The 27,040-nt window shown below is 38.4% G+C and overlaps 1 protein-coding gene across 3 annotated transcripts in view; it reads left to right on the top strand.

Annotated features, from left to right (window-relative positions):
* Positions 1–27,040, top strand: part of DYM (dymeclin) — a 306,792-nt gene that overhangs the window by 123,005 nt on the left and 156,747 nt on the right. For all 3 annotated transcript variants that reach the window (XM_066246552.1, XM_066246551.1, XM_066246553.1), the window contains exons 9-13: positions 2,263–2,445; positions 5,930–6,108; positions 7,454–7,579; positions 15,371–15,484; positions 16,848–16,942. In XM_066246552.1, the coding sequence (XP_066102649.1) occupies positions 2,263–2,445; positions 5,930–6,108; positions 7,454–7,579; positions 15,371–15,484; positions 16,848–16,942 (697 nt within the window). The remainder of the gene's footprint in view (positions 1–2,262; positions 2,446–5,929; positions 6,109–7,453; positions 7,580–15,370; positions 15,485–16,847; positions 16,943–27,040) is intronic.

Below are 27,040 nucleotides of genomic sequence, written 5' to 3' on the forward strand. Positions count from 1 at the left end.
AAAAAATAAATACCCTTTTCTGTTTCATATGTTATAAATGTTTTCTTCTTCTGTCTTGTCTTGTATTTAATATAATTCACTACATAAAATAATTTTTAAGTAGTCAAATTACTGTCCTTATATCCTTCTTGATTTTTGTGTCTCGCATAGGAAACAAACTTTCTCAACTCAAGGTTTATACATACACATCTATAGTTAAATACTGGGGAAATCATTAAATTCTCTTGTCCTAGAGGCAGTTACAGAATTTTCTTTCTTTTTAAAAAATTTTTCCATTGATTTGCAAGAAAGGAAGTGGGGAGACAGAGAGAGAGGGGGAAGAAGAGAGAGAGAGAATATCAATTTATTGTCCCACTTAGTTGTTTCCTTTAGTTGTACACTCATTGGTTCTTCTCATGTGTGCCCTAACCAGGGATTAAACCTGTGACCTCGGTGCACTGTATGACTCTCTATCCACTAGCCACTTGGCCAGGGCCATTTTCTGTCTTATGATACAGAAATACTATCTGTATCATAGTTCAGTTCTTAAACACATGTGGTTCTGTTTTGAACTCATTTCCTTTGAATTATTTGTTTACTACCAATGTCATACTTTTAAACGACTATAGCTCTATAAAAAGTTTGCTATTTGACCAGGAGCATTCTTCCCTGGGTTAGTTCTTCTCAAAAAAAATTTCTTACATATTTTCATATTCAGCAATATTTTATTTATAATGTATTGCAAAATGTTACATAAACTATTTTTCATATTTTGATAGTGATTATACCAAATTTTAGATTACCTTTAACTTAAGGGCAGTTTTATAGTATTGAGTCTTTTTGTCCAGAAATATAGGTTTTAAGTTTAATAATAAATATTTGGCATCTCTGGAGACAACCATATTTTCTTTTCCTCCATCTTTTTTAAATGAAGAGAAACAAATTTATAGAATTTTAAAATATGAATAATTCTTGCATTTCAGAGATAAAGCATTCTTGATCATGATGTATTTAGTCTTAACTAATTTTTAGATTTTTTTTATTCATTATAGAGAGGAGAGAGAGAGGGAGAGGGAGAGAGAGAGAGAGAAGGGGAGGAACAGGAAGCATCAACTCCCATATGTGCCTTGACCAGGCAAGCCTAGGGTTTTGAACCAGCGACCTCAGCGTTTCCAGGTTGACACTTTATCCACTGCGCCACCACAGGTCAGGCTTAACTAATTTTTCTACAAAATTTTCATATTTGTTTTTTATTTGAGCTAGGCTATCTAAAAATCTCTTAATTTCTCTATTTTGTTTTTTTTTTTTCCTTTTACAGGAACAGAGAGAGAGAGTCAGAGAGAGGAATAGATAGGGACAGACAGACAGGAACGGAGAGAGATGAGAAGCATCAATCATCAGTTTTTCATTGCGACACCTTAGTTGTTCATTGATTGCTTTTTCATATGTGCCTTGACCGCAGGCCTTCAGCAGACTGAGTAACCCCTTACTTGAGCCAGCGACCTTGGGTCTAAGCTGGTGAGCATTTTTTATTTTACTCAAGCCAGATGAGCCCGTGCTCAAGCTGGCAACCTCGGGGTCTCGAACCTGGGTCCTCAGCATCCCAGTCCAACGCTCTAGCCACTGCACCACCGCCTGGTCAGGCTCTATTTTGTTTTAATTGCAGTCTTTATTCAGTTTCTGGATTAAGGAGGATGATTTCTGGCCTTGTGTCAAACAGGTTGTCATGATATGGTTCATGTGTATACTTTGGCACTGTTTATATAATATGAGAATTACCTGTTCTTTGACAGTTTATTAGACTTATTTGTAAAAATATCTGGACTTGGTTTGTTTTTAGGGTTAGTGCTTTGATTCATTTTTCACTCTTCTAAGATAATTTGTCAATTCAGGCTTTTGTCTTTTTGGTCAGTTTTAATATTTTGTATTTTCCTAGCTATTCTAATATTTTGCTTAGGATTTCAGATATATGAGCATAAAGTTGTACATGAAATTTTCTTATGAGTGTGTTTTTGGTATATAAAGAAAAATATGGAGAAATATATTAGAAACTTAATGGTGGTTATCTGTGGGAAGTGGCTGTGGAATTATAGAAATAGAGAATGACAGAGTCTTTAAAAATTTTATATCCTTGGTCAATATGAGAATTTTCAAATAATGGACTTGTTTTACTTTTATAATAAAAAAAGTGAGTGTTGTTTCAAACTTTTAAGTATGAAAAAATATAGACCATCTTCATCGTACCAGTTCCAGCACGTCTTACCCGTGTGTCTCCTTCTCAAGCTGGACTCTGGACTGTCTTCACGCTGGGTGGCGCGAGCAGCAAGGCAGCGGCCAGTCCAGCACTGTCTTCCCCTCTGGCCAACCAGAGCCTCCTGCTTCTGCTGGTGCTGGCCAACCTGACGGATGCTGCAGACGCCGCAAACCCCTACCGACAGGCCATCATGTCCTTTAAGAACACACAAGGTTCGTGGTACTGGTTTTCCTCTGAATGTTCTTTCTAGTGAGGAGAGAGGGTTGTTTGCCCATATTGTTTATTGTCTTACAGTTGTGGAGATGACTCTTCCTTATATGTTCATATGGATTCATGATGAAAACAACTTTGACTTTGCCATCTATTCATTTAAATTTACATTGTTTTTTTAGGGATAACCAAGCCAGCATGTGGTTAATTTGGACCTGTCTATCCTACCTGTTAGTAATAGGAATTAACCTGAAAAAACTCTAAATGACAGGTTGTTTGACATTTTTCTTTCTTTTTTATTTTTTTTATAATTAGATTATTACATCATAAATCTACAACAGCTTCTTAACTCTACATAGCACTTAATTTTTTTAAAGGAAAAACTTTATGTCTTATTACACTGATCCTGGCTAATAGCTTTTCAAAATTTTGAGAAAAATCTTAAAAAAGGTTTCACATGTCACCTGAAACTTACAAATTTAATATTATCAAAGAAGGAATGCTTCTACACTCTTAAATACAAAGACTACTAGAAATAAACAACAACTAAACAGCTAAGAAACTGTCTCAAAGGCATTTTTTTTACAATCCTTCCCCCACAGGTAATGTTATTAAGTAATCCAGTCCATTCACAAAATGGCTCTCTGCTTCTGCTTGGTGTCTTCTGCCTATCACTGCATACTTACGCATGACTGAGGATGAGTTCTCTTACCATCATTATTTCAGTAACCTGAAGCTGCTTTGTTACCTCTGGTCTCTGATCCTCTCCTGTTTAGACAGCGAAGCCCAGGGCAAATAGGAAGTAGCTCAGTATCGGTTTCTCCCTCCGTAATCCCCACCTCCTCCACTTCCTCCAGGACCATAGTTTCATCCACAGTATGGTCCCCCAACATTCCTGCTACCACCAAAATGCCTGCTCTTCATTGGACCATAGTTAGAAGGTTGCTGGACATTTTTCACTCAAAGTCTATTTAGAGTTTTATAGAACTAAAAAATTAGAACAGAACTGAGCAAACTTTTTCTGCAAAGGGCATGGCTTTTCATGGCCATGTGGTCTCTCAGCACCTCTTTACTCTGCTGTCACAGCACAGAGCAAGCATAGATACGTGAGTGAACAGGGCTGGTTCCAATAAAACTTTATTTCCAAAACAGGTGGTGGACTGCCTGTGGGCTGTAATTTGCCAAACCACGAGGCAGAGCATAAGTGGAGAGTTCTGTGTTGAAACAGTGCTTTCTTATCAAAAGGCCGTACTCCAAAAGCAGGATTAATGTGGTAGGGTAGATGATCAAGCTGGATCCCAATACTGACATAATCAAGATGTATAAAACGTACATTTATGGACAAGGAATTTTTGAGGCTTCTGATGCACTTGCCTTGTTCCTTTTCACAGCTGTCTTAGTGTGTTTCTTATAGATAGTGGAGGGGTGTGCTAGTTCGTTGTGGCTTTGCTAATTCTGGTATTATTATTTAAAGGGGATATCTAATAATTTGATGGATCACAGTAAAAGCTCATGTGTCTAAATAGTCTTTTCTCTTGCCATCACTGTACTCTTCTTACTGACAGTGTGCAAAGCAAGTTTTGGAATCAAGTAGACCTGACTTTGTGGCACACTTGTGTCACTTCACATCTGTGAGGCTCTTCACAACTTGCTTAATCTCAATAAGTCTCAATGGCTTTGTCTGTATAATGAAGATAATATCACTAATAGTATTTGGCTAAGTACCACACAAGGCAAGGTTTTAAAATGTTTAGCTCAGGTTTTGCAGCAAAGCAAGTGTTCATTATGTAGTCTCTATTATTGTTACTTTTGCTGTTCTAGCCACGTCTTACTATTTGGGGTGGAACCTTTCTGGGATAGCCATCTTTTCAGGGACTTTGAGTTATGTTGATTCAGAACATTGGCTTGAAAGTTAGACTGACCTGAGTTCATATCCATTTATTTATTTATTTTAATTTTTAGTGAGAGAAGGGGAGGCAGAGACAGACTCCCACATGTACCCCAACTGGGATCCATCCAGCAAACCCACTAAGGGGTAATGTTCAGCCCATCTGGAGCCCTTGTTCCATTGTTCCATTGCAACCACAGCCATTTTTTAGTGCCTGAGGTGGAGGCCATGCAACTATCCTCAGCACCCAGGGCCAACTTGCTCCAATCGAGCCATAGCTGTAAGAGGGGAGGAGAAGAGAGAGAGAGAGACAGAGAGAGAGAGAGAGTCAGACGTGAGAGGGGGAGGGGTGGAGAAGCAGATGGGCTCTTCTTCTATGTGCCCTGGCCAGGATTCAAACCCAGGACATCCACATGCTGGGCCGATGCCGTACCACTGAGCGAACTGGCCAGGGCCTTTATTTATTTATTTTTTATTTAGAAATTAAATTTAATGGGTTGATATTGATCAATAAGAGTACATGGGTTTCGGGTGAACATCTCTATAGCATTTGAACTATTGATTGCATGGTGTGCCCATCACCAAAGTCAGCTCATTTTTTGTCACCATATATTTATCCCCGTTGACCCCCTTCTCCCCTGCCCCTCTCCTTCTGGTAGCCACTTCAGTTTTATCTATGTCCATGAGTCTCAATTTTGTATCCCACCTGTGTGTGAAATCATATTGTTCTTAGCTTTTTCTGATTTACCTATTTCACTTAGTATAATGTTCTCAAGGTTCATACATGTTGTCGTAAATAGCAATATATCATCATTTGTTATGGCTGAGTGGTATTCCATTGTATATATGTATCATATTTTCTTTATCCAATCCTCTATCAAGGGACACTTTGGTTGTTTCCATGTCTTAGCCATCTTGAATAATGCTGCATGAGAGTTAGACTGACCTGAGTTCATATTCCCGTTTTGGGGTTTTTTTATGTACTAGTTTCTTTATTTGTGAAGCAGGGATTATAATCTCTACCGCTTAAGGTTCTTTATAAAAATTAAATGGGCTTCTATCATAGTACTGACTCCCTGAATTATTGCTATTATTAAAGAAGCAGTGTTATGTAGTGAAAACAATAGAGGCTAATCTGTGTTTTATTCAGGGCTGATCTTGGAAAAGTTACTTAATCTCTCAGAGCTTCTATTTCATCCTTTATAGAACTGTCAAAGTAATGACATGGTTGTTGTATGAATTAAATAAGGGAAGATACACATAATCATTAGAGATCTGTTTACATAGTACAGAGAAATCAATTGTCCCAATGTTCTTTTTATCTTTTTTCTTTTTGGTGAGACTATTTCAGCTTGACTCTTTTAGCACATTTCAATTATACAGTATTACCTGCTCTAGTCACCAGGTTTTACATTAGTTTAGTTCTTTTTAAGTAAACTATTAAATATAAATTGAAAATTTGAATCTGAAACTTAGCAACTTATATAAAATTAATGGGAATTGAATTGTATACATGAGTGGGCTTTTATTATTTATATAAGGCACAGTCTAGAAAATAGTGATGTAATATTTACAAAGTGTTGTTTTCTGTATTCCAGATAACAGCCCTTTCCCTTCGTCAATTCCACATACTTTCCAGATTAATTTTAACAGTTTGTACACAGCTCTGTGTGAACAGCAGACGTCTGATCAAGCAACCCTCCTCTTGTATACTTTGCTCCATCAGAATAGTAATATTAGAACATACATGTTGGCGCGCACAGATATGGAAAATCTTGTAAGTATCATGCTATACATTTTGTGCTTTTTTTGTATTTTATAATACTTTGCGGAATAATTTTTTTTCCCCAGAGGGGAAGTGTATTTGCTTGGTTGCGACACAGATGGTGTTTGAGAAATTGACGGGGAGATGTCACCAGACACAGACAGAGGCCTGAGTTTTACAGTGTCGGAGATGGAGCACATAGAGATGGCATCACAGAGTAGGACACAGCAGCGTGACAGCTCCTCTGTTCTTTAGGTCCTTCATAGCCACCCACTGTTGGCAGCAAAGGGAATGTCCCCTCTGTGCCATTTTTTACAGATTGGTAGCAGGATTCATGAAATATTTGGTAGCTTTTTTTTTTTTTACTGTTAAAAATGAAATACTGAGTATTGTGGGATATTAAAATTCATTTGAAGAGCATATTTTATGTCAAAGTGACACTAAGGACAAAAAGCATGAGGAAAGAACCTGTTTCCATACCATCTATGTGTGGGAAACATTGGCTTAAACAACAAAATTGGGTGTAACATTGTACTACTTATGTGAGTAAAAACTTATAAGCAGACCTGTTTACTGATGGGTAGGTATGAACAGAGACAATTCTGGGCGTGATATAGCCTAAGGGAAATGATAACAATAAGCAGAAAGCCTGTGATATCACCTGTTCTGGAAAGTTCTGTGAGAAGATGTTGGTATATAAGATGATGCAGGAATCAGTTGTCTGTATGTGATATATACCAGTGAAAAGTTAAATGCTTTTGTTTTTACTTGAGAGGGTGGGGTCGAGTTTCTTTATTTGTTTTGGTTTTTTGTTTTTAAATTTCTTGCATAGATTACTTTCATAATGTCCTATCTGGTGTCTGTATCTGTCCTTTGCCTTTCTTCTGTAATAAATATTTATTGAAACTCTGATTAGAAAATATGGGTAGAAAATGGACTGTTCTGATCTGATTGTGTTGTTGCTAACAATTGTTTTATTTTACAGTCTTTGCTATTAAGAAGATAATGTTTGCCTCATTACAGTGCTCCTAAGAATACTTTATTGTGTGTAAGTTCCTGCTAGGCTGGATGCAGACCTACTTCTATTCAGTGTCCATAGTTGACTGTGAGCCTCCATGGTCTCTGCAAACCCAGCCTTATGTGGCAGCAGAGGGTGGTGATTTCCTCACTGGTGTCTTAGCTATATCCTATATGGAAAGTGCTTTTGGTCAGAGGCTGGTCTGTGTGTTTTTCTCCTCCAAAGAAAACTGTAACCATGAAGTTAAAGCAAAGGGTAGATAATAAAAGCATAAAGGTTTAAGACAATGGTCTCATAATAAAGTAAAAGACATAGTAAATTAAAATTTATATTCCCTAGGTTTTACCAATTCTTGAAATTCTGTATCATGTTGAAGAAAGAAATTCACACCATGTATATATGGCACTTATAATACTGTTGATCCTTACAGAAGATGATGGCTTCAATAGATCCATTCATGAAGTGGTGAGTTCCCAGTACTTTGATTGCAGTTACAGAGCTGCAGAATGGACATGTCCCTTCGTAAGATTTACTATGGCTTTAGCATTTCTTCCTTCTCCTTCTGGTAGATGTTTCTGCGAGAACCTGACTTAGAAGTGGTTTGTGAACCATTTATGAAGTGATGGGCTTTTTTCTGAATGACAATTAGCCGCTAATAAAAATGCTCTCAAAATGATTTCTTTAGTAATTGAAGCAAATGTTTTTTTGCCATTGGGTTCATTTTTCTTCTCCATTTCATTTCCACTTTTTAAAATTGATTGATTTTAGAGAGACATACCGAGGAAGGGGGAGGGAGAGAGAGAAGAGCGAAACATCCATTTGTTCTATTTATTGTGCATTCATTGGTTCCTTCCTGTAGGTGCCCTGACCAGGTCATTTCTACTTTTTAGTTAAGGCATAAATTTTACAACAGCTTTGCTCCCTGTATACAGAATGAGTGAAAGATAGGGAACAAAGGGAAAAAGACTAAGAAAGTAATTATTTTATATTTTAAAAGAGAGTGTAATATAATTTTACTCTTTAAATTTTAGGCCTGCTGGTGAGATCCATTTTCAAACTGATTTTATCTTCCTTTTTAGTATTTTCTTTGTGTCAAAGTAATATATGGACATGGTGATAAAACTTATGTAGATGTAGTATGTTTTTAAAAGTTACTAGTTTCAGTTGTACAGCATAGTGATTAGACACTTAAATATCTTATGAAGTGATTGCTGCTGCAATAAGTCTCGAACCCCCTGGCACTGTACATGGTTGTTACAGTATTATTGGCCATATTCCCTGTGCTGTACTTTACATCCCTGTTACTGTTTTTATAACTGGCAGTTTATACAGAAGTAGTAGATTTTAATGAAAAATAGTATACCCCGTGTCCATCCTATTCCTAATTCTAGCTTTCATCTCTGTTCATGTTTCTAAATGCTGATATTGTGTTTCTTTAAAAAAAGGTTTTTTTAATTTATTGCTTGATTTCAGTGAGAGAGAGAGAAACATCGATTTGTTGCTCCACTTATTATGCATTCATTAGTTGAGTCTTGCATAGGCCCTGATGGGGGATTGAACTCACAACCTTGGGGGATTGATCTCACAACCTTGGTGTATTGGGACAATGCTCCAACCAGCAGAGTTCTCCAGCCAGGGTTATATTATATTTCTTGATTTTTCAGATTTAGTCATTAGCTGTTTCTAAGGTGGAAGATGTTACTAGCTCTTCTGCGCAGATGCATGCTTTCTCCAGGTCCCTGCCGTCTTCCAGCACAGAGTCATTCTTTCCTCCAACTTACTGTTTTTGGTTAGCTCAGCTTTTACATTATTATGATTATGTTAACTTTTATTTGTAGCTCAGACAGAGTGTATGATAGTTGCATTTTCTCCCTTGTCCATGTTTTACTTTTTCTGCAGCACATCATTGCCCTGCTTTTTCTCATGTGCAGTCACTAATGCAACTCCTAGTACGTCATCAGAACTGAGAATCGCTCTAAATCTATTAAAACATAACACATATTTTCTCAGTTCTCCTTTGTTATTTGACTCCTGTCTTAGTCCACATTGGAGGCTTTCTTCAAATGTCTGGTGATCCTTGCTTGTCTGTTCATATTTAAGAGGAAGGTACTAAGAAGTTGATTGGAAGGAAGTTCTGCGTGCTGGCAGAACTTACTTGCTATAACTTGCTCTATGTCATCTATTTCCCTGGGCATCCTACTCTCTGTAGGCCTGTTCTTTTGGGCTGATCAGTTTTTCAGAGGGGACTCTTCCAGTCTCTGATGTAGGAGTCTAACGGGACATGGAGCTAGAGGTTTCACTCCTCACTAAGTACAGACATTTTCTTTTAGTCTTTTGTATCATCTTGCTTTTCTCTGACGTTCCAGTAAAGTGTTTTTTGCCTCTTATATAGTGTGACCATTATCTCACTTGACACTGTAGAAAGAGGATAAAACATACAAATTTCTTGATTCCAGACAAATTGGACTTTAAAACAAAGGATATAGTAAGAGATAAAGAAGGCCACTACATAATGATAAAGGGAGTAATCCAACAGGAAGATATAACTATTATAAATATCTATGCACCTAATATAGGAGCGCCCAAATATATAAAGCAGACTTTGATGGATTTAAAGGGCAAGATCAACAGCAATACTATAACAGTAGGGGATTTCAATACCCCACTAACATCACTAGATAGATCCTCAAGAAAGAAAATTAACAAAGAAACAGCAGACTTATTGGAAACACTAGATCAACTCGATTTAATAGATATCTTGAGAACCTTTCACCCTAAAGCAGCAGAATATACATTCTTTTCAAGTGCTCATGGTACATTCTCTAGGATAGACCACATGTTAGGGCACAAAAGTGCTCTCAACAAATTTAAGAAGACTGAAATCATATCAAGCACTTTCTCCAATCACACCGGCATGAAACTAGAAATGAATCACAACAGAAAAGCTAAAAAATCCTCAAACACATGGAAACTAAATAGCAGGGTGTTAAATTATGAATGGATTAAGAATGAGATCAAAGAAGAAATAAAAAAATTTCTAGAAACGAATGACAATGAGCATACAACAACTCAAAATTTATGGGACACAGCGAAAGCAGTGCTGAGAGGGAAGTTCATAGCATTGCAGGCACACTTTCAGAAGCTAGAAAAAGCTCAAATAAACAACTTAACCCTGCATCTAAAAGAATTAGAAAAAGAACAGCAAGTAAAGCCCAAATGTAGTAGAAGGAAGGAAATAATAAAGATCAGAGCAGAAATAAATGACATAGAGGCTAAAGAAACAATACAGAGCATCAATGAAACTAGGAGCTGGTTCTTTGAAAAGGTAAACAAGATTGATGAACCTTTAAGTAGACTCACCAAGAAAAAGAGAGAGAGGACTCAAATAAATAAAATTAGAAATGAGAGAGGAGAAATAACAACTGACACAACAGAAATACAAAATATTGTAAGAAAATACTATGAAGAACTGTATGCCAAAAAACTAGACAACCTAGATGAAATGGACAAATTCCTTGAAACATACAATCTTCCAAAAATCAATCTGGAAGAATCAGAAAACCTAAACAGACCGATTACAACAAATGAGATCGAAACAGTTATCAAAAAACTCCCAAAAAAGAAAAGTCCGGGGCCCGATGGCTTCACAACGGAATTCTACCAAATATTCAAAGAAGAACTAACTCCTATCCTTCTCAAACTATTTCAAAAAATTCAAGAGGAAGGAAGACTTCCAAGCTCCTTTTATGAGGCGAGCATAATTCTGATTCCAAAACCAGGCAAAGACAACACAAAGAAAGAAAATTATAGGCCAATATCTCTGATGAATATAGATGCTAAAATCCTCAACAATATATTAGCAAACCGGATCCAACAATATATGGAAAAAATCATACACCATGATCAAGTGGGATTTATTCTGGGGAGGCAAGGCTGGTACAATATTCGTAAATCAATCAATGTGATTCATCACATAAACAAAAAGAAGGAGAAAAACCATATGATAATTTCAATAGATGCAGAAAAAGCATTTGATAAAATCCAGTACCCATTCATGATCAAAACTCTCAGCAAAGTGGGAATACAGGGAATATACCTCAACATGATAAAAGCCATCTATGAGAAACCCACAGCCAACATCATACTCAATGGGAAAAAATTAAAAGCAATCCCCTTAAGATCAGGAACAAGGCAGGGGTGCCCCCTTTCACCACTCTTATTTAACATGGTCCTGGAAGTCCTAGCAACAGCAATCAGACAAGAAGAAGAAATAAAAGGCATTCAAGTTGGAAAAGAAGAAGTAAAACTATCATTATTTGCAGGTGATATGATATTGTATATAGAAAACCCTAAAGTCTCAGTCAAAAAGCTACTGGACCTGATAAATGAATTCAGCAAAGTGGCAGGATATAAAATCAATACTCAGAAATCAGAGGCATTTTTATACACCAACAATGAGCAGTCAGAAAGAGAAATTAAGGAAACAATCCCCTTCACAATTACAACCAAAAAAATAAAGTACCTAGGAATAAACTTAACCAAGGAGACTAAAAATTTGTGCTCGGAAAATTACAAAGCATTGATAAAAGAAATCAAGGAAGATACAAACAAGTGGAAGCATATACCGTGCTCATGTTTAGGAAGAATAAACATCATTAAAATGTCTATATTACCCAAAGCAATCTATAAATTCAGTGCAATACCGATTAAAATACCAGTGACATACTTCAAAGATATAGACCACATATTCCAAAAATTTATATGGAACCAAAAGAGAACACGAATAGCCTCAGCAATCTTAAAAAAGAAGAATAAAGTGGGAGGCATCACACTTCCTTATATCAAGTTATACTACAAGGTCGTTGTACTCAAAACAGCCTGGTACTGGCATAAGAACATGCATATAGATCAATGGAACAGAACAGAGAACCCAGAAATAAACCCCCAGTTCTATGGACAACTGATATTTGACAAAGGAGGTAAGGAAATACAATGGAGTAAAGACAGCCTCTTTAACAAATGGTGTTGGGAAAATTGGATAGCTACCTGTAAAAAAATGAAACTAGATCACCAGCTTACACCACTCACAAAAATAAACTCAAAATGGATAAAAGACTTAAATGTAGGCCGTGAAACCATAAGCATCTTAGAAGAAAACATAGGCAGTAAGCTCTCGGACATCTCTCGGAACAATATATTTGCTGATTTATCTCCACGGGGAAGTGAAATAAAAGACAGGATAAACAAATGGGACTATATCAAACTAAAAAGCTTTTGCACAGCTAAAGACAACAAGAACAGAATAAAAAGACAAACTACACAATGGGAGAACATATTTGACAATACGTCTGATAAGGGGTTAATAACCAAAATTTATAAAGAACTTGTAAAACTCAACACCAGGAAGACAGACAACCCAATCCAAAAATGGGCAAAAGATATGAATAGACACTTCTCCAAAGAGGAAATACAGATGGCCAATAGGCATATGAAAAAATGCTCAACATCACTAATCATTAGAGAATTGCAAATTAAAACCACAATGACATATCACCTCACACCAGTCAGAATGGCGCTTTTCAACAAAACAACACAGAATAAGTGCTGGCGAGGATGTGGAGAAAAGGGAACCCTCCTGCACTGCTGGTGGGAATGCAGACTGGTGCAGCCACTGTGGAAAACAGTATGGAGATTCCTCAAAAAACTGAAAATCGAACTGCCTTTTGACCCAGCTATCCCACTTTTAGGAATATACCCCAAGGACACCATAGAACGGCTCTAAAAGGAGAAATGCACCCCCATGTTTGTGGCAGCATTGTTCACAATAGCGAAGATCTGGGAACAGCCCAAGTGTCCATCAGAGGACGAGTGGATTAAAAAGCTTTGGTACATATATACTATGGAATACTACTCAGCCATAAGAAATGATGACATCAGATCATTTACAACAACATGGATGGACCTTGATAACATTATACGGAGTGAAATAAGTAAATCAGAAAAAAAACTAAGAACTATATGAATCCATACATAGAAGGGACATAAAAATGAGACTCAGAGACATGAACAAGAATGTGATGGCAACAGGGGTGGGGGGGGGGAGGGAGTGAAGAAGGAGACGGGTTGGGGGAGGGTAGGGGCACAAAGAAAACCAGATAGAAGGTGACAAAAGACAATTTAACTTTGGGGGAGAGGTATACAGCACAATCAAATGTCAAAATAATCTAGAGATGTTTTCTCTCAACATATGTACCCTGATTTATCAATGTCACTGCATTAAATTTAATAAATAAATTAAAAAATAAAATAAAATAAAATGCCCCTACTTTTGGTATTAAAAAAAATTTCTTGATTCCTATATTTAATTAAAATACCAATATCTACACTGATTTACTCAAATTTTAATATAACATCTCTTTTGATAAGAAATAAAAAACCAATATCATTTTTTAAAAACATTTAGAATTTTTTTTTTAACTTTTATTAATTTTTAGAGAGGAGAGAGAAAGGGGAGAGAGGAGCAGGAAGCATCAACTCCCATATGTGCCTTGACCAGGCAAGCCCAGGGTTTTGAACTGGCAACCTCAGCATTCCAGGTTGACGCTTTATCCACTGCGACACCACAGGTCAGGCCTAAAACATTTAGAATTTGAAGTATAAAGTAGTGCACAAATTTTAAAGGTACAACTTGGGAGTTTTTGCATATGTATACCTATGTTATTACCACCCAGAATAAGGTATTGAACATTTCTAGCATAATAGAAGACTCTGTGCCCTTTTCTGGTCAGTATCCCTCACCATCCAATTTACTACTGTTCTGACTTCTCTCCCAATAGATTCATTTTTCTATTTTTTTTGTGTGTGGCTTTTTGTTGTTCACTAATAGTTATAAGGGAAAGCCTAGATTTCATTTGTTTTGAAAGGTGGCGGGACTCCCCTTAGCAGAGGGCTGCAGAGGTCGTGTCTCCTTCTTGGAGGAGGCAGGAATCAGCCCAGAAGTCTTCCCTTTGCATGAACAGGCAAAGTATGTGGCACATTGACTCCCTGAGTCAAGGAGAAAATAGGAGTGACTTAAGTGGAGAGAACATCAGGGAGTCCTAGCGCTCAGCTGAGCCTGTTGGTTTTTCTGTATTTCACCTTCTTTGTTGTGGCAGCCCAGAATTGGCTGCTGTGCTGCCCAATTTCTCTCTCTCTCTCTCTCTCTCTCTCTCTCTCTCTCTCTCGAACACCCATGTTACAGATCTGCAGTGGAAGAGTGCCAGCTTCAGTTAGAAAACAGTTCTTGCTTCCTGAGGCCTGGAGGTGAGCTGCCCATTCTGAATAGTCAGAACAGAGCCCCGGGGCATCTTTTCTTGAAGGTCTTGGTTATTTGCACTCTTGCCTTTTCCCTAACACAGTGTGAAGGTTTCTTATTTTTGCTTTCAAACTGCTGAGCTCTGATTGTTTTTCCTATCAGTCTTGTCCTGTGTGCCATACCTCCCTTTTGTCTACTAATGACACCTGCCTCTGCTCCAGACCCGTTTCTTTTTTCCTTTTATACAGTGTGTCCGTAAAGTCATGGTGCACTTTTGACCATCACAGGAAAGCAACAAAAGACGATAGAAATGTGAAATCTGTACCAAATAAAAGGAAAAGTCTCCCAGTTTCATACCTATTCTGTGTAGTTTGATGTGGGCCCATGCACAGATTTTTTAGGGCTCCTTAGGTAGCTATCCCATATAGCCTCTACAGACTCGTCACTGACTGATGGCCTACCAGAACGGGGTTTCTCCACCAAACTGCCGGTTTCCTTCAACTGCTTATCCCACCGCCTATGTGGTGGCGCTTTGTTATAAACGCACCGATATTCACGTTGCACTTTGGTCACAGATTCGAATTTAGCGAGCCACAGAACATACTGAACTTTCTTCTATACCATCCACATCTCGACTGGCATGGCTGTGGGCTGCTCCGCTGTATACACAGTGTTACGTCATCATCTGTGCATGCGCACATGCTGCCACATCATCCTACAGAAACTGGGAGGATTTTCCTTTTATTTGGTGCAGATTTCACATTTCTATCATTTTTTGTTGCTTTCCTGTGACTAGTCAAAAGTGCACCATGATTTTACAGACACACTGTATTTAAGAAGGAAAGAGGAAATAGTAAGCACATCAAACTGTTTAACTCAGAGCTTATCCAAAATCATAGACATGAACAATACTTTTCTCCTAAATCAATCATGTTTACTTAAACTTTTCTTCCCCATTACAGATATTAAAAAACATTACTTGGTATTCAGAACGGGTTTTAACAGAAATTTCGCTGGGGAGCCTCCTGATACTGGTTGTAATAAGGACCATTCAGTACAACATGACAAGGACAAGAGTAAGTCTTCTATAGCTACTTTCTTATCTCTATGCATAGAGTATGATTAAGATTCTAGTTTAAAGTAGTGTCAGTATTTAGATTGCCAGCATTCTGATGAAATACAGTAGAAAAATACAGATCAGTGTATAGTCACTGCATTACATGATTCTAAGGTACTATATATAGTGTCTGTTTCTTTTCTTTTTTTTTTTTTTTTGCATTTTTCTGGAGCTGGAAACAGGGAGAGACAGTCAGACAGACTCCCGCATGCGCCCGACCGGGATCCACCCGGCACGCCCACCATGGGGCCACGCTCTGCCCACCAGGGGGCGATGCTCTGCCCATCCTGGGCGTCGCCATGCTGCGACCAGAGCCACTCTAGTGCCTGGGGCAGAGGCCAAGGAGCCATCCCCAGCTCCCGGGCCATCTTTGCTCCAATGGAGCCTTGGCTGCGGGAGGGGAAGAGAGAGACAGAGAGGAAGGCGTGGTGGAGGGGTGGAGAAGCAAATGGGCGCTTCTCCTGTGTGCCCTGGCCGGAAATCAAACCTGGGTCCTCCGCACGCTAGGCTGACGCTCTACCGCTGAGCCAACCAGCCAGGGCTAGTGTCTGTTTCTTAATATGATTAGAGATGTATTACATGATATTGAACACAAGCAGTAGAGCACATTCAGATAAAAGATCTTGTACGTCTTTGCTGGACCAGTAAAGCTGATTGGCCTTTTAAAAGCAACAACAAAGTAAGAGTATATGAGCACAAGAAACAGTGCATTCACTTGGGAAAGAAAAGTAGTAGAAAGAGAATACTTTAAAGAGTAAAAGGAAAATTCCGACTGGATTGTATTTGTAATACCTGGGAACAAATTTCAGTTTTAGTCAATAAAGGAACCATATACAGAAATGGTCAACTTTACTGACATGTTTTCAATTATTTCTCTCTGTGCGGCTAATGTAGATACATGTCCACAATCTTTTATCTGAATCTCTTGGAGCCAGATGTGTTTTAGAATGAAGAATGTTTGATTTTAGAAAGATAATTATAATACATATGCTTACACTGTATTGTAACCATTAGGTTCTGGAGCAGCATACAGTAATTAAACATTAATATTTCTGCAGCAAAATACTTCAGTATTCACCAGGGCAGGGATAATGAAGACCATAAATAGCATCATACTCTTTCGTGCCAGGGGTTGCTTCCAAATGTGTGCTGAAAAAACTGAACTTTCAGTGCCTTATCGATTTTTGGAATTAGAGGAAAGGGTTTGTGGACCTGAGGTTTCAAAAATCAATGACAATTGAGTTTACATTTGCTTCTAATTAACCTTGCTTAAAATGTAGAGAAGACTTGATGAATGTTTTCACCTTGCTGTTTTCTGACAGGACAAGTACCTTCACACGAATTGTCTGGCAGCTCTAGCAAATATGTCAGCACAGTTTCGTTCTCTGCATCAGTATGCTGCTCAGAGGATCATCAGGTATGCATGAGCTTTAGCGCAAATCCTGGATTTTGCCTTCCGACAGACCTGTTGAAAAGGATAGTATGGCGGTCCCTTTTTAAAAGTCATCTGCAAGCAGTAACAAATTTTCCTACTTAATTTTTATCACCTCATTTGGTTGAAAATACCCTGTTCTCCTTTGTTTTCTAACCTAACTTTTCAGTCAAAATTAATTTTATTTACTTTCAATCTTTTTATAAATCTGGTTTTAAGCTATGCCCTGTTTTTTTTTTTTTACAGAGGAATGGGTATATTTTAGTAATGCAAACTAAATTTTGATTAACACACTTGTTGGGCATTTTATAGAGCATCACACTATCTTTCTGTGCTTTTTATGGAGAATTCTTTTTATAGCATATTAGTTGTACTATGTTAGTTTTTATACCATATTAGTTTTCTATTGATGCCAGAAATGAGTAACTTAAAGCAATACGAGTTTATTACACAATTCTGTAGGTTAGAAGTTCAACATGTGTCTCACTGGACTAAAATCTAGCTGTCGGGAGGGCTGCCGTCCTTTCTGGGTGGTCCAGGGGAGAGTCTGTATCCTTGTCCTGTCCAGCTGCTAGAAACTGCCACATTTCTTGGATTATGGCCCCATCATCAATTTTGCAAGCCAGCAACAGTAGGTTGTTGAGTCTTCCTTGCATCTCCTCACATCTCGTCACACGTCCTCTTCTGGTTCCCTCTTCCACTTTGACGATCCATGTGATTGCCTCAGCCCTACCCAAATAATCCAGGGTAATCTCCCCGCCTCAAGGTCTTTGAATCAGAGCTCAAAGCCCCTTTGCTGTGTAAGGGAGCATATTCACAGATTCAGGCGATTCGAATGTGGACATTTGGAGGGAGCCACTTTTTTGCTTGCCACAGTATCACTAGAAACCTCTCCTCTGTCCCCCACCCCCACCCCCAGCCAAAGATGTGTTCTTTAAACGTAGGAAAGCTGATACACAAATGATGAATGCATATATTTTGCAGGGATTTTTAACATATGTGGGTTCTTTTTTATTTTCTGGTAACATGCTCAATATCATACTCGTGGCTCTCAAAGAACATTTGTTATATAAGTCAGTTAAATCAGATAGTTTCCTTTAATTCTTACTCTTTCAGTGCAAGAATTAGTGTTTTTGTTTGTTTTGGGAGAGGATGCAGTTTTGATTATTAGTTTTTGTGTTGCAATCATTGGTGGTAATCAACTCTATGTTACTTAAACTGTAATCCAGGGGTCCCCAAACTACGGCCCGGGCCCGCAGGCCACATGCAGCCCCCTGAAGCCATTTATCCGGCCCCTGCCGCACTTCCGGAAGGGGCACGTCTTTCATTGGTGGTCAGAGGAGCACATTGACCATCTCATTAGCCAAAAGCAGGCCCATAGTTCCCATTGAAACACTGGTCAGTTTGTTGATTTAAATTTACTTGTTCTTTATTTTAAATACAGTGTGTCTGTAAAGTCATGGTGCACTTTTGACCAGTCACAGGAAAGCAACAAAAGATGATAGAAATGTGAAATCTGCACCAAATAAAAGGAAAACCCTCCCAGTTTCTGTAGGATGATGTGGCAGAATGTGCGCATGTGCAGATGATGATGTAACACCATGTATACAGTGGAGCAGCCCACGACCATGCCAGTCGAGATGTGGATGGTACAGAAGAAAGTTCAGTGCGTTCTGTGGCTCACTAAATTCGAATCTGTGACCAAAGTGCAACGTGAATATCGGTGCGTTTATAACAAAGTGCCACCACATAGGAATAACATTACTTGGTGGGATAAGCAGTTGAAGGAAACCGGCAGTTTGGTGAAGAAACCCCGTTCTGGTAGGCCATCAGTCAGTGACGAGTCTGTAGAGGCTATACGGGATAGCTACCTAAGGAGCCCTAAAAAATCTGTGCGTGAGCCCACATCGAACTGCACTGAATAGGTATGAAACTAGGAGAGTTTTCCTTTTATTTGGTGCAGATTTCACATTTCTATCTTTTGTTGCTTTCCTATGACCAGTCAAAAGTGCACCATGACTTTACGGACACACTATATTGTATTTGTTCCCGTTTTGTTTTTTTACTTTAAAATAAGATATGTGCAATGTGCATAGGAATTTGTTCATAGTTTTTTTTTTATAGTCCAGCCCTCCAACAGTCTGAGGGACAGTGAACTGGCCCCCTGTGTAAAAAGTTTGGGGACCCCTGCTCTAATCTTACTTTCTTTTCATTGGTTAGAGATCTTTATTGACCCAGGTTTATTTTTAGCAATAACTCAGAGTTAACTATTGTCTTTGTTTATTTATTTTCAGAATTTAACGGAGGATTTTTTTGCTACATTAAACAAAAATAATACAATATATTGTATTAAAACATTATAATTTCTAATACATTGATATTATATATTAATAATAATAATGTATTATTATATAATGTATAATTTAGATCTAGTATTAATACATTATTTTGGATTATTTTAGTGGTTTGTACTTGAGAAAGTTTTCAGTTGACTAGTTTTGGACTAATACTAACTTTATAATTTAAAGTAAACATAGTATATCTCCTTATACCGCAGATTCTTCCTTCCAGGTGTTTGAAAGAGCCTTGACTTTCTAAAAACTGTCACCATGCTTTATTTCAGCATGACAGAGTTGGTGATGTCCGTGCTGCTTTGTGGTCTCTTTTTTTGAGTGTGTATGAGGAGTTTATAATGTGGATTTCATTTAAGGTTCATTGTCCTCAGCTGATTTGTGAACATTTGGTTTGTTCAGCATGAAGATGCCAGATAAACTGGTTCAGAATTTAGGTTCTCATAAAATGAATTAAGCAAGATTAAGTAAAAAATTTCTAGGTGTAAAAGTTGGAAAATATGTGAATAAAAGCACTGTGCCTGGTTTTCTGTATGTGATGACTAAAGTAGAAAACCAATAATATTTAGAGAAATAAAAAGCATAATTTAGATACATGATTTGGAAATATTTTTTTTTAATTTTTATTCATTTTAGAGTGGAGGGAGGAAGAGAGAGAAAGTGGGAGAAGGGGAGAGAAGCAGAAAGCATCAACTCCCATATGTGCCTTGACCAGGCAAGCTCAGGGTTTTGAACATGTGACCTCAGTGTTCTAGGTCGATGCTTTATCCACTGCGCCACCACAGGTCCGGCAATTTGGGAATATTTTGATCACATTTATGATCCATAGGAGTAGTGCTATACTTCATTTTAATACAGTTTTGTTTACTATTAATATTTGTGAGGAACAGTGATAAGTAAGGAATTTTAAAATAAGTTATAAAGATTCCTGCCCTCAAGTAGCTTGTATTCCAACAGCGGAGATAAGAGAAGGACCGACATGTGTTATACACACCAGAATGTCATAAACGTTAGAATGAAAGAAAAGCTGTAATGTGACCTGTGGTGGCGCAGTGGGTCAAGTGTCGACCAGGAACGCTGAGGTCGCTGGTTCAAAACCCTGGGCTTGTCCGGTCAAGGCACATATGGGAGTTGATGCTTCCTGTTCCTCATCCCCTCCCCCTTGCTCTCTCTGTCTGTATTTCTTCTCTAAAATGAATAAATAAATAAAAATAAGAAAGAAAAGCTATGGTGAAGATGAGTGCTTGGTTCAGGGAGGAGCGCGATAACATCTCATTGAGAAATCAGGAGAGGTGAGTAGAGAGAGATGGCTGTAGTGCTGGCCTGAGAGAGAAGCATCGGCCCCAACCAACCAGAACAGAGCAAGAGGGCGTGTGGTGGGAGAGGATGGGTTATATTTAGAAAATAACCTGTCCCATTCAGTTGGCATGTGTGGACCAATGCAGGGATTATAGGAGAGAAACCTTAGAGAACGAGCTAGGGCCTTCTTGTGGAGGGCCTTCACTAGGACAATGAAAGCAATAGAGAAAGAAAATGTGAATGAATCAATTGTAATGGATTTTAAAAGAAATAATTTAAAGTAAATTTCTGGAGTCCTCAGTTTCAGCAGAGATAACTTGTATGCTGTTAGTCATACTGAGGGACATACAGTTCCCAAGTGCTGCCAGTGCCTCTGGACAGAGGGCCGCAGTTGAGTAGCCAGTGTAGACCAGAGCGTCCACATCGTCCAAGAGGGTGACTTCCTGTTAGAAATGCAGAGTGCTGGCCCCACCTCACAACTGCTGAAGCAGAATCTCCATTTTGACAGGATCCCCAAATCATTTGTACACATATTAAAGTTTGGAAAGCACTTTGAATTTAGGCCTGGAATTCAAGATTTATTCCCTTAGAAAAGACTTGTCTCAAATTGGAAATAGAGCCCAGCTTTTTTATATCTTGAGGGACCTCATTTTGTACTAAATGTTTGTGTTTAGGGTATTGAATTGTAAAGTATGATAAAAGAGATGCATAACAAACACCGTGTAGATACACAAGAGATTCATTATAGCAGCACAGCCCAAGATTCACCAGATGCTCTAGTATCTCCTTCTAGTGAGAAGTAATCAGTTTCCATATACACGTTTTCTAAATCCTCTTTTAGGAAGAGACTATACAGTTTTGTAGCAAAACTTAGAAGAGCCAATATTTTGTGTGATCTTTAACAAAATGTAAAACCGTAACATGTTTTATTGCTGTGAAAATAGGATGTGAATAAAGCTTATAAAAACCTTCTTAGCCGGACATAAATGTAGGGAAGGTTTTCATATGGTCTCTAAGCTACTGTTTCGTATTTAATGACAACATGTCTTCCACAAATGGTATTCTAGAAAAATCCCGAATATGGTTTGGTTTTTGCTCATCTATGAAGACTTTGAATATGCTCTAAGCATGGCTATTTGACAGCATTATTTGGGACTGGACTTAATTCAATTAAAACAATCTAAATTGTTAAATTCAATTAAATCTAAAAAGTAGATTATATGTAAGGGATTGTTGTGGGTTACAAGGATATTATTGCTTCCTGTCCTTAAGACTTCTGTTGTCCCCCACTGGCTCCTTCTTCTGGCTCCTCCCTGACATTCGGCCTAACAGATACTTTCTCCAATCTTTCTCCCTAGATTGTTTTCTTCTCTCCCTGCTCATTTTCCCTGGGAGTTCACATATGTACCTCTGACTCTACCTACTATGCACTTGTATATGGGAAAAACTATCCTGATCTACATTTAAGTCCTGATCTTTCTCTTTGTTTCTGGAAGCAGGGAGTACAGTGTAGTGGTTCAGAGCACATATTGAGTTTAGGTACCAGCTCTAAAACTTACCAGCTATGGAATCTTAGCGAAGTTACTTACCTGTTCTGTAGCAGTTTCCCCATCTGTCAGTTTGGGTGACAGAAGTTGTTCTCCTGTCTCAGTAGATATGGTGAGGATTCAGTGGGTTAATACTTGTAAAGGCCTGGCACATAACATGTACCGTAAGTGTTGGCTAGCTGAACCCTAATTCTACTAACCTCACCACCTAGGCCTCCCCATGTCCCTCAAACTTTCATTCTGTTTAAAACTAGACTCATTTTAAACCTGCTCTTCCTTTTAAATTTACTAGGTAATGGCCCTTCATGTAGCCACCTAAATTGCCAAGCCAGAAACCAAGTAATTTTCTACCATTTCTCCTTTCCCCTCAAATGCTGTATCTAGTTGTGCCAGGAGTTGTCTAAGTCTGCCATTGTAGCTTGCATCTCTACTCTTTCTTCTGTGCCCACTGTTTCTGCTTTGGGTCACATGTTCATGATGGTCACCAAACTGTCATTTGTCTGTATGGTCCTTTTGCCTCCCTACTTGCCTGCCCACAGTCAACTGTCACAATGCTGGATTCTTTTGGAAAGCATATCTGATCTTTTTTGCTCCATATGCTTAAAATCATTAAATGGCTTCCCTGTGCTAGAAGGTTAAAATTCAGCCTCCTTAGAGCAGTAGCTCTCAGTTGTGGGTGATTTTGTCTTTAGTAATGTCTGGAGTAAGTTCTTTTGTTGTTGGTATTGCTACAACAGAGGAGGAGGTTGCTACTGACATCTAGTGGGTAGAGGCCAGGGATATTGCCAACTATCCAATAATACACGGGACAACAGAGAATCATCCATCCCAAAATATCAGTAGTGATGAGGCCGAGGATCCTTGCCTTAGAGTGACATTATCTGGGCACTGTCCTCTGCTCTTAGTCTTCAATTACTATTGACTTGTACCTGCTGCTCTGTTCTTTCTGAGCTATTGCAATTCTCTGCTCTTCACAGCTGTCCTCCTGTGTCCGGATAAATGTGGTCTGGAACTAGAAGAAAGCTGAGCTAGTTCCTGGTATCACCTCTTCTCTCTGTAGGGTTTCTCCCACCAGCTTCCACCTCTCTACTCTGTTTTATCTTGAATCTGCGGTGGTCAAGGCCCTCCCTCCTCTTTTCCCTCCCACCCTTACAGCTAGCTCCTAGGGCTTCTAACCTGAGACCCAGCTACTGCTAACACAGTCAATTCATATTTTCCTATTCAGATTAGAAAGAGGAAGAACTCAACTGGCCCTATTCATCTTTTTGTAGCAGCCCCAGGGGCTCTGTCATTCTGGCCCAGAGCTGGGAGCAGGGAACAGGCCAGGAAACAAGACAGTCACATGTTAGAAAATATGTCTGTGGTGACCTGGCTTCACTCCGAGGTGGGTGAGAGAGAGAGAGAACTTTAAAGCCTTGACCTGTGACCCATTGGCTGGCCGAATTGCATGTCTTATTCTTTAAGCAGAGTAGTTATCACTGGGATAAAAGACTTGCCCTACATTCCTTTGCATTACTGCACACAGAGGAGCTCTCAGGCACACAGTACTTTTAATAAGTCCTTAATGACTTATTCTTGGAAGATGGGCTGGCATCTGGGATTTTAAGCTTAGTTCTGGCATCCATCATTCTGAGACCTGATGTGAGTTGATTCATCCCTGGCTGTGTTTTGCAGATACCTGCTGCTTTTTGAAGCTAGTGACGTTGATGACAATGTAAGACTTTATTGAAAGCTTCCTGGTTTTTCAAACCTCTTGAGAATAAAATAACATAAAACATAATTTTTTAGTGACACTATAAGAATAATATTGGGGAGGGGTAAAATCCAGTTATGTAATAATTTAAACATTCTTCAGTCTATGATTTAGCCTTTACCTTGCTTCACATTAACAGCCACCAGTCGTGAAGACGTCCTCTTTAGGTTTTAGCCAGGGTCACACTGGTCATCTTCTCTGTCCCACCCAAGCCAGCAGTGCCAGTTGAGAGCCTTGTTCTGCTCGGCACGTGTAGGGCTACACATTCTAGACATCCAGCATTTTTCTGAGGACTACAGAACACAGGTTGGTTATTCAGCTGTAGGTGGATAGCTCCTCTATTTTAGACAAATACAGGTATTTTAGAATCATAAGAAGACATTTTGTTTTTAGTAATATTTTTTAGTATTGCCCTACCTCACAAGGCTGTCTCACTTCTCTCCCCACTGAATTAAGTTTTCATGGATTGAGTTTTTTCCTGAACCAAATATATTGAGCTAAAAACATACAAGAGAATATTATAAGCAAAATGGCCTATTTGTAGTTGGGATAAATTTATATTACACAACATAAAAACATTCAGATATAGGCCCTGGCCAATTGGCTCAGTAGTGGAGCATCAGCCCAGAATGTGGAAGTCCCGCGTTCGATTCCTGGCCAGGGCACACAGAAGAAGCGCCCATCTGCTTCTCTACCCTTCCCCCTCTCCTTCCTCTCTATCTCTCTCTTCCCCTCCCGCAGTGAAGACTCCATTGGAGCAAAGTTGGCCTGGGCACTGAGGACGGCTCCATGGCCTCTGCCTCAGGTGCTAGAATGTCTCCAGCCGCAACGTAGCAACACCCAGATGGGCAGAGCATTGCCCCCTGGTGGGCATGCTGGGTAGATCCCGGATAGGCACTGGCGGGAGTCTGTTTGACTGCCTCTCCACTTCTAACTTTGGAAAAATACAAAAAAAAAAAAATTCAGATATATAATATAGCTAGATATGTAGTTATTTCTCTTGGTTGTATCTTAGGAATACTTATGTTAAAAAATAAGGTCCATTTAATGATAAATCCATCCCTGCCACCTTCAATATGTTACCTCTTGTCTCTTTTTTGCTACATTTAAAACTGATAAAAAAAAAGCCTGGAGGTTTATATCATACAATTTAGGGCAGTGGTGTCACATAGCTGGTAAGTGGCTTTTCCAAGTTTTTCCGGATGAAAAGCCCATTCTCTCTACTGCACGGTTTTAGCAGTGCAGTGTAGATGGACAGAACTTTATGTCCATGAGCAATTCATCTGCCATGGGACCAGGGAGCCTAACTCCTCAGGGCTTTCTGAAATGGATGGATCAGTGCAATCTAAGGTATCCAAGCCCTGTTGGTTGACCCCTACCCCTCATTCTGAGTTCCTTCCAATATAGTGAAGTTCCTGAAGTTATAGTAGGAAAGTTAAAAAGGCCATTTTCCTACCCCTTAAACTAGCTAGTTGACAAAGGTGTGGATGTGTTTGTGTGTCGTTCTACATGGTATATGCATATTTTTCTGGAAAATAATATTTTCTGGAAAATAAAATGGAAAAGAGGACAAAAATTATGTTATCTTTTAACTTGAAACTCAAATATCTGTCTTACATCTATTACTTGACATTAGTCTTTTTAAAAATCAATGAATACTTACTGAGCTTTTGCTATATGTTTACCACTGTGGAGTCCTCTTTATTTTGAGATTTTTTTACATTTGGATTTGAAACTAATATCATTTATTGTATCCGGAAATTAAATGTTAGTTATAGTCGTATTGCTTTTATTTTTTAAAACTTTAATTTTAACTTTATATTATTATCTAATATTATTATAGTCAGGAAATTGTCTCCTTAGGAAAGAAATTATCTGGTATTAATCATTTTAACAAACAGTTTAGTTCTCTTTCTAAAAATCTTGGTAAGTTATTGAATTTGGTTTCCATCTCTAAAGTGATGTCTGATACCTATTTCGTGTGTCGCCAGAGTTAATATTGGCTTGTAAAGTCTTTTGCAGCTCTGTATTTTCTATTATAGTATTATAAGATTTTTAAAATATTTTTATTTTTATTTTTTTAAGGTTTTATTTATTGATTTTTAGAGAGAGAGGGCAGAAAGCAGCAACTCATAGTGGTTTCACTTTAGTTTTGCATTGATTGTTTCTTATATGTGCCTTGACCAGGCAAGCCTGGAGTTTCTAACAGGAGACCTCAGCATTCCAGGTTGACACTCTATTCACTGTGCCACCACAGGTCAGGCTGAAATAATTTTCATCTAAAAATAAATCTGGAAACATCTTTACAAAATAGTTCTTGCTGTTAATATTTGTAGATTCTAATTTCTTGCCAAAAGGATCATCAGTTTACCTGTATTTCCCAAACATGTCTCTAAATGAAGACCTCATTGACTATAGAATGAGAGTTTTTGATAAGAAAACGTTTTAGTTTAGATTGGGAGGAGGCCTGAGCAATGGTTTTGCAGTGTAAGTAGTTCTTTTAAATTGACTTCGCAATGTAAGTACTTCTACTAAACATGTATGATTTATTTTTTAAAAGATAGAATTAATTTGTTCTTGCTGAATGCATAGGCAGTAAAGAAGTTCCAGTTTCCCTTTGGTCTTTGCTGATCCTTGTTTGATCTTGGCATAGCAGTAGCCAAGAGAGGAAGGAGGAATGTTTTGCCTTAAAAACCTGGCTTCCTACACTTCCTACAGCCAGTGGGACTTTGAAGGTAGCTAAATTTTTCAGAAAAACCTGACATGACTTGCTTTTTATTTTAGCTTTTTCTTAAGAAATCATATTAAGAGCATTTAGACAGCTCACAGTTGAAAATTTAAGTTTCCAATAGAACATTTCTAACTACACAAAGATAGCTATGAATTACTAAGCCCCCATTCCTGTCAACTACTGGGAAGGATCTGAGATTACACCCTCCTTTCAAGCTAACAATTAGACTGCCACAGTCTTGTGGCTCCTGGTTAGAGACTCAAGATTTCTAGGTCAGAGACACAAAAGACAGTTTATTACTCACAGACGCAGTAGGAGCCTGAGTGTCATCATTTTCTTCCGTGGTTCCTCATGCCCACAGGGCAACGTGATAAGGGCCAGGTGGCAGCTGCATTGTTGGAG

The sequence above is a fragment of the Saccopteryx bilineata genome, chromosome 11, assembly GCF_036850765.1.
Source record: "Saccopteryx bilineata isolate mSacBil1 chromosome 11, mSacBil1_pri_phased_curated, whole genome shotgun sequence".
Lineage (NCBI taxonomy): Eukaryota > Metazoa > Chordata > Mammalia > Chiroptera > Emballonuridae > Saccopteryx > Saccopteryx bilineata.